This window comes from Sciurus carolinensis, chromosome 12, assembly GCF_902686445.1.
Source record: "Sciurus carolinensis chromosome 12, mSciCar1.2, whole genome shotgun sequence".
Taxonomy (NCBI): domain Eukaryota; kingdom Metazoa; phylum Chordata; class Mammalia; order Rodentia; family Sciuridae; genus Sciurus; species Sciurus carolinensis.
This window is the reverse complement of record NC_062224.1, coordinates 29,432,421-29,441,342: the sequence shown is the minus strand read 5'-3', so window position 1 is coordinate 29,441,342 and position 8,922 is coordinate 29,432,421. Positions and strand designations below refer to the sequence as shown.

Below are 8,922 nucleotides of genomic sequence, written 5' to 3'. Positions count from 1 at the left end.
CCATTTGGACTTTTAACAAATGAATTTTTCATATAAGGAAAATTATATAATAGAACAGTGTTCTCAAGCCCTGGAAAGCCCTGTGGCTTTGGGGGTCAGCTTCAACCTTGGTAAATGACAAAGATTCTCCCCTTGACCTGACTGTAGTCAGATTCCTCAGAGCCCGCTACTCAACTTGAGCTGAAATGGGACTTTGAGCTGTCCTTGTAGAGTCCACTGTGGACTAGAAACTTGTAAAAGAATCCTTGTTCTCCATGTCTGTAAATTTCTCACTCCCATTCTCTCCCCGGTAATATCCAATCACCCTGACTGATCCCTTAGTCAGAATCCCCCTTTCCCTTGATGTCTCCTTTTGGTAATTTTCCATCCTCTGCCCCTTGGCTATAAATTCATACTCTTCCTTGTTGTATTTGTGGTTGAGTTCAGTCTCCCTTCCCTACTGCAAAACCCCATTAGAGTGGTCCCCACACAAATCACAATGATCTTGAATGGTCTGCCTTACCTTTTAACAGGGGTCAGAATAATTTTTCTTTGACGCTATCTGCCTCACATGGTTGTGGTGAGGATTAAATGAAAAGTGCTTGTAAAGCACTTAGCAGAGTCTGTCACAGATGCATGCATAATGCATTTCCAGTTTTATTGTCTTCATTATTACTTTTATTATTCCCTCCTCAACTAATTTCTACTTTTATGATCTCTTCCTCATCACAGTTCCTTGGATACTTGTGGTCAGTATTTCCCCCCAGAGTTCTCTGGGTTGAACAACCCCAGATCTCTTCACATGATATGCTGAGATGTCTCCTATGCTTGTTTCTTTACTTTCAACAATGAATTAGAGCCATATAGCTGATGCCTGTGGCTCCTGGGCTCAAACTCCTGCACCTGAGTGTAGGCTGTGAGGCAACTGGCTAAGGAAGATGCTCTGTGCTTTCCACTGGAAGCTGGAGCCACCCCCTGCATGCAGTTTGATGGAAATTCCCCTATAAGGAATGGGAAGGAAGATGGTGGGAAGATGGAGTGGAAGCCAGGGGAGCTGAGCTTAGTGGTCTGCCAACCCTGAGTATGGCCTGTTGCCCAATATGTGAAATCAGATTGACATCTGTTGCTAAGCACCTCTCTCTCCCATCTGTGGCACTAAAGTCCTGCCTTCATTTGTTTTGCAAACTCTTTCCAATTGCAGGTGTGTGGCTGGGTACCATATAAAACATATGCCCAGAGAATGGCACATGTTGTCTTGTTTTACTTTCTGTCATTCCTTATGATAGCTATTTTTCTCAGGTCTGGATCATTGCAGATTTAAACCATGCCTTTTCTGTCAATGAACAGTGTCATTAGGGACTAAGTTCTCCAACTTGAAGGCAGGAAATTCCCTTCCACTTTCTACTAACTTAGTGACCAATGCCTTTGTTTTCCAACTAGTGAGGATCTATTCACTCATATTACTGTGTAAGTTAGCTTCCCGATGCTGTAACAAAATACCTGAGCTTATTAACTTACAAAAGAAATGCCTTAATTAGCTCATAGTCTTGGTGGTTCTAGTCTATGATAAAGTGACCCCATTGCCTTGGGCCTCTGGTGGGGATGCTTGAATGGCAATGTTGGGGAATGTGGGTGGAGCAAAACTACTTACATCATAAACCAAGAAGCAAGAAAAAGAGGAAGATACTAGGGTCCCCAAATCCTGTTTAAGGGCATGCCTCTAGTAACCTAGAAAACTCCCACTAGGCCTCACCTCTTAAAGGTCCCACCATTTCCCAATAGTACCCACCTGGGGACTCAACCTTTAACACATGGACCTTTGGGGAGCATTCAACATCCAAACTATTGCAATCACAAAACTCACATTTATTCATATTGCCCATGAGAATAAGATGATTATTTCAAGGGAAAAGAAAAGCAGAGAATGAGAATAAGCATATGAGGAAGCCACAGTCTTTCTTTCATAAAATTTTCATGCAGCAGTGAGAATGCCTGCATGAATGTGTTGGTAGAAAGAACTTGCAGAGAAAAGTAGGACAGATGAGTAAATATATAAAAAATGCAATCATCTTAATTTTGTGCATGGTGGTAGCAAGTGAATGAAAAATAAATAAATATTTGTAAATCTTTTATGCACTTGACAAACCTAGCACTTTAACTGGATGAGTGGAAATCAAAGACTGATGTGAAGTTGTGCTCTTTAAATCCAGCCTATCCTTAATTTGAATGTACTTTTCTCATCTTGGGTTCATTTTTCAAACTATCTTATAGGACAGACACTTTTAAAGGAAGATATTATATGTTGAATTGTTTAACCCCCAGCATCTCAGAATATGATCTAATTCAGAAAGATCATCTGTATAGAGGTAATCAAGTTAAAATGAGAATATTAAGGTGGACCATAATTCAATATGGCCAGTGTCTACAAAAAGAGGAAACATGGACATGGCCCAGAGGGAAGAGGCTGATGACATGCAAGGGCAGTTCCATGGAAAGAGGTGGTATTAGAGAGAGGTATTCACAAACCAAGGAATATCTGAGGCTACCGGTAGCTGGAAGCACTTAGGTGTTTCCCTGATACTCTCAGATGGTGCATGGGCCTGTTAACACCTTGATCTTGGATTTCTGGTCTTTAGCATTGTCAGACAGTAACTTTCTGTTGTTTAACTTTCTGTTCATGGTAGATTTAGGAAACTAAAACAGAGGAGATATATGGAGTATTTTAAAATTAAAAATTATAGAAATAAAAATTGTAAATATGTCTGTACTCTATGGTTAATTAAGTGAATAAACGTTGAAATCTAAAACTTTGAAACCAGGGAGGTCCACTGTTACTGCTTAAAAAAGAATTCCACCTAACAGTTGGATAGCAGAATAATTTGTTGATGACCTGGTTGTTTCTATAACACAATGCACAATCAAAATAAGCAATGGCATGGAGATATTAAGAACATTCCCACTGTGTCATATCATGGCGCCAATAGAAGTTAAATTCAAGACTTTTTATTGTCAAGAGGCCCTGGTATCAGGCTACATTTCCATATGGATTTTGGCCAACAATCATAAATAACTGAGAACTTGCTCATAAACAATTTCAAAGGCAGTGTGTCAGGCAGATGGTATTTTGGGGGTGGGGTGGAGAAATTTTAAAATGGCAAGCAAAGTTGTACCTTATGTACACTGGCCATTCCGAACTCCTCACTGAATTAAGCATTACTGGGGGAATTAGGGTTTTACTGAGCTCCCAAATGAGTCTAAATTTTAAATGTTCTAAAATTCTCAAGCTAAAGAAACCAACATTTTACTGTAATCAGAATTATGCAAGAGAAAATCTGTTTGGAAAAAGAGCATTAGACTCTAGGGAGTCACTGGTTGAGCATTCATGAATATCAGAACAAGGTTTTCATGTTATGTTCTTCCTGAGGGATCCAGAAGGATCTTTCTAGAGGGGTAACCTGAATGGGTGCTATAAATTTCACAGAGAAAATGTGCAACTTGTAAGGGAATTCTACCTTTCCAGAGAATTCTGTGAGGAGTGAGCCTTTTCTCATTTTTCCACATCTAGGAAACCAAATCTCAACGTTTAGAAAGTACTGGTGCAGTGAAGTGTTTACACATAAAATGGTGGGAAAGTAGCAAAGATATCAATAGGACATGTTGAGAAGGCTGAGTTTCCACCTCATATATAAACATATTAAGTATTTTACTATTACGAAAAAAGTTCCTCTTCTTGCTCACTATGAGTGTGTGCAGGCTTTAACCTGTAGAGCTGATTCAGGATGGAACCTTCTGTGTGTGCCTCAGGTGAGTCTAACCCTACACAGACTAGTTTTTACTGGGTTGGGTGCTTCCATCTTGATCTTCAGCATCAATATTCCCCCTTCTCAGATTTGTTTATCCTCCTGGATACCCAGGCACCTTGGGACCACCATAAGCTTTTAGATATGTCAAGGTTTTGAAGTGTGAGTGACATACAATATGAAGTGAAGGGTTCATCCGACTGCTGGCTCTGAGCTACAGGGAAGTACCAGGAAGTAGGTTCTTCTTGTTGAGATTCAGAGTGCCAATGAGAGAAAAGGCAGTATATAAATATCTTGTGAGATGTGGTCAATAAATTGATTGTAGTGAGTGGCTGCTATATATCAGAACTCAATGTTAAATGTGTGCATTAAATTTACTGAATTTTAATGAAATATAAATAAAAACTATCACCAAACTAAATAATGATGTCAGAATTGTGAAGAAAATGATGTTTAAGTTGATGCAAACTGATACAGTCCTCTTAAGAGCAACATGTGATCAAGAACTACAATTGTCTTTATATACTTCGACCAATCAATCCCTCTTTAAAAGTTCATTCATTGAAATAAAAAAAGAAAGCCCCACATATGATAGTATTCCATCTAATGCTATTCTTAAGATATGAAGCTGTAAACAGTTATTCACAATAAGAGGGAGATGATTAAACAAATGTGGTTTGCTAGTTGAAAAGAACATTGGGAAATTATTATACAAGTTGATCATCTCTTATCCAAGATGCTAGTCATCAGAAATGTTTTGGATTTTGGGATATTCATATATACATGATGAGATATCTTGGGGTGGGACATGTCTGAACATGAAATTCATTTACTTTTCATATACCGTTCATGCACAGAGCCTGAAGGCAATTTTATACAATATGTTTAGTTCACCTGTGTTTTGATTGTGACACATTGCATGAGGTCAGGTGTGGAATTTTCCCCTTGTGGCATCATGTCACTGCTCGAAAGGTTTTGAATTTTGGAGCACTTCAGATTTGAGATATTTGGATTTAAGGATGCTCAACTGGTAATAGCACTGTATGAGCATTGTAAACAGGAGGATGTATACACATTTTTGTGTGTATTCTGGTGCTTAGTAATGGAAGTGGGTTACAAAATACATGTTCACCATGATTATTACTATGCACACATATACATTAATTCAAGTGTTCTAGAAAAAATTTTGAGCATCTTTTATATACTAGGTGTTGTTGCTTGGTTTATGAAATACACAGATGAAAAATTATAGATACTGCTTCACTGAGGGTTAGTGCAGCTGGAATATGGTCATACAAACAAAGGGAAAAGTGAAGTCATTTACAAAATGCTACTGGAGGATGGGAGAAGAAATGATCTTGGCCAAAGATGCAAGGGAAGTAAGAAGATAAAGGAGCTACAATGTGGGCTGGGGAGATAGCTCAGTTGGTAGAGTGCTTGCCTCACAAGCACAAAGCCCTGGGTTCAATCCCCAGCAATCCCCCGCCCCAAAAAAGGAGCTAAGATGTGCAAGTGGACAAAATTTAGAAATCAATGTGGAGAAATCAGTTGTTCAAGGGTGGAAGTTTTAGAAATCACTTAAAATGTTTAACCTTTTTATTCAGATAGAATTCACACACCATAATCTTACCACTTAAAGTACACAATTCAATAGTTTTTAGTCTATTTTCATAGTTGTACCACCAACACCACAATCTAAGTAGCAACTTCATCATTCCAAGGAGCATGTAGTTCTACTTTTAATTTTCTTCCAATGTTAAAAGATTTTTAACAAAGAATAAAGGTATAAGAATGAAAAATTTGATTTCTGGCTATTAGGCAAAGCTGTATGTTGTGCTTGAAATAAAACACAAATATGCCATCACATCTTCAATTTTAATTTTATTAATCACAAGGTAAATTAGGTACCTAAAAATTCTTCACAGATATCTACAAAAGTATTTAAATAAAACAAGAGTTGAGTTTTAAGAGTTGGGTTTCAGTGGTGACTAGTACACGTCATTCATTTACTGCATAAAAATCTCCAAGTTTATAAAACTTAATTTGCCCATTTCCCCATATCTTAAAAGCCAGCTGCAAGAATTGGAAAAGGAAATTCTTCAAAGAGAAATTCATAGGTCATTAGGACTTAGGAAAGATATAGGCAAAGCTGGAAGTGTCATCTCCTCAGTGCAGAGTGCTCTCAGTTCACAGGGAATGCCAAAGGACCCATGACTGGAAGGTTCACCTGATCTTACTTTCATCCCTCCCTCCATTTGCTTCCACATTCTGAGGAACTTTGTGCATGGATGCTCCATCACTATGCCTATAGGCAGCAGTGCCCTATCTCGGGTGAGAAACCATGGTTGACCTTTGAAGTTCTCGTGCCTTACTCTGTTCTGGGTCTCCTTCCTGGCAACACTAGTTTCCTAAGGTGTCTGCATGAACTATCTATGCAGTTCCCTATGTTTAGGTCTAAGAGTTTCTTCAAGGCAAGGGGTGCACTTTATCAGGAACCTTCTATGACCAAAAATCCCAAGGCTAATTTCTTTTGGTCACAAGTGAACCATGACAAGAGTTAGAACATTATCCAGGGGAGAGAGAGCCACCTGGCATCCCTCAGATCACATCTTACAGATGGTCAACAATCCATAAAACCAGTTCCACCTAAAGGTTAAACACCAAGGACTCCCAGAGGCTGGCCTGGGACCCTCAAACTCTTTGAGGCAAGTGCCATATTCATTCACCATCAGCTGCACAGACTGGGAGCTTGGCTTCAGCTCCTGACAGACATGAAGCAGCTACTATGACAGGATTTAATTCACAAGCAGAAAGAAGATGAACTGCAACAATGTGTTTTTCCATGTGCCTTTCGTTTGCTTTCCAATAAGTTTCTGCAGCTGTAGCCAAATGGCTTCTCTCCAGGTTAATGCACAACATAAAATTTAGTGTCTGTGAGTTTGGCTCATTTTTCAAATAAAGTGTGATTGTTGAAATTGGGACACAATTTTTTTTCCAACTGCTGTGTAAACTTAAGGATTTTAGTCAGCTTGTTCTATCATACTTAATATTCAGGATATTAACTAAAAAAACTAATGCCAGTGTAAACATGCCTTAGATACATAGGTCTATAAAGTATTGCACATAAAAATTTATTCAGCATTTCTTCATAGTAATTTCCCATTATTATAAAAAGTATACAAAAAAGTCTATAAAATTGTGCAGGCTATTAATTTGGCTGGCCAATTTTACTTCAAAATGATAATATTACACATGATTATGGATTATTTACAAGTGTTTTAAACAAAAGTTTTGATGGTTAAATTAAAGATGATGGGAAAATAGCTTAAATAAAAGATTATTCTCCAAGGTTATATACTATAAAGTCTAGCAGTAAAAATGAATAATAAAGTTGGAAGAAGCAACTTTAAATAAAATCTTTAGGAATTAGTTTTCTAGGTTTGTCTCACATCTATATAACTTATATATTTCCATCCTATTTATCTTCAACATGTTTTCTTTGTGTATACATGTATGATGCATAGCAGGGAAAACAGGTATTCAATCCCAATATTGGTGTTGCTAGTTATAGCTATTAAAAATAATGTTTACCCATATTGATAAATTTATTTTTTATTAATGGACTTTAGAAAATTTACCATTACTTTAAACCACCACATAGGGTGATAAGTACCTTGAAAGTCATGTATTAACTAAGTCAGTGGAAAGATTTTTTTATATATATGAGAGAAAATATAAATGCAACATTTTTGTTAAGCTAATGAAGCAGATGTGAGTTCTGGAGAGTAAATAATAGTGACTTCTGATATGAGGCAGGAAAATATTAAATGAAACAAACTTCTTAAATCAATTTGCTTTTTCCTAAGATAGCCTAAATTCTGAAGTTAATGTTACTGTTAATGTTACTGCACAAAGTGGTTACCATGGAGGAAAAGAGGTGGGTGAATCAGAAAACTACCTAACCAAATCTTAATTTCCAAATCCTCTAGACAACCAGAATCTCAACCTAGAGAAATGGAAAATAAATAAATAAAAATGTCTGCTCACTTACAGAATGATCTTTGTCATTTCAAAAGTACTTTCACAGTACCAACACATATTGCTAGTCTCCCTGAGCCATCACTTCATTCAAAATGTTTCTTTTCCATAGGGAGGTGTCAAATATTCCATTGGATACAGTAGTGTTGGATAGTTCAGTCTTAGTTTACCCAAATCTTACTGTGATTCTGACATTTTGACTTTGCAACTCAAGTTATATTTACCTGGACTGCAACCTGAGTTCCCATTCCCATTTCAACCATTTCAAAATGTCTGTCAAATATGGAATGAAGAAAGCAAAAGAAATCTTCCATGATGCTGATTGCTTCTACACTGTTGGTGTCTCCTTGTTCCAGAAGGTTTTCTGGACTCTATGGAAACTTTTCCCAAAGTGTGGAGTAGATGAGGTGATAATCTCAGGGGCCCTTCATGTTCTAGGTCACTGGCAGGTACAGGAAAGCCTTTATTTAGCCCTGATGTCCTTTCTTTTCTTTGAACAGGTTCAGTGTTTGAATTTTTGGTCATTGCTTTTCCTTGTCATGCCTCAGGAGTTTTGTCGCTTGTCAGCTGTTCCCTGTCAGCCATATCGTCCTGAGGAGGTCTCGCTCTGTCAAAGAACCCACACTACAAAAAGAAAAACAGGCTATAAAATCAAGCCATTTGGAGAACTTGTGAAAGTTCCCTTATTTGGAGAATTTTCACTTTATGTATTTCCTAAGGAACTTGGAGCTGTGTGAATATAACCTTCCCTCTTCTCCATATAAGAGGAGAAAGCAGCCTGTTGGGTTACCTGCAGAGAATTTATGGCATGGGCCAAGGTGGGCGAAAGGGCAGAGTGTGTGGGTCTCTCCTCCCGCCACATAATGGTAGAGGTAGAATGTACTTGTTTTATACCAACCACTCACAGTTGGATATTCTTCTGGGATTACAGTAGTGGGTCCTAAGGATTCCCTACCTGCTTTTCTGCATGTTTGCTGAGTTAGCAAAAGTACTAACTGTTGACCAGAAAAGGAACATTGTCCCCTGAAGAGTTCTGTAGGTGGCCATGGGTGGATTATAGGAAGAAGTGAGATTGCTGCAGATCCCTCTGCACTGGGTGGGACAT

General features: G+C 38.0%; 1 protein-coding gene across 1 annotated transcript in view; it reads right to left on the bottom strand.

Moving 5' to 3' along the window:
* Window positions 1-5,642: 5,642 nt before the first annotated feature.
* The window catches only part of Itga8 (integrin subunit alpha 8), a 178,277-nt gene continuing 174,997 nt past the window's right edge, over window positions 5,643-8,922 (bottom strand). Inside the window, exon 30 of the mRNA XM_047521245.1 lies at window positions 5,643-8,441. Within this exon, the coding sequence (XP_047377201.1) occupies window positions 8,355-8,441 (87 nt within the window). The 3' untranslated portion in view covers window positions 5,643-8,354. The remainder of the gene's footprint in view (window positions 8,442-8,922) is intronic.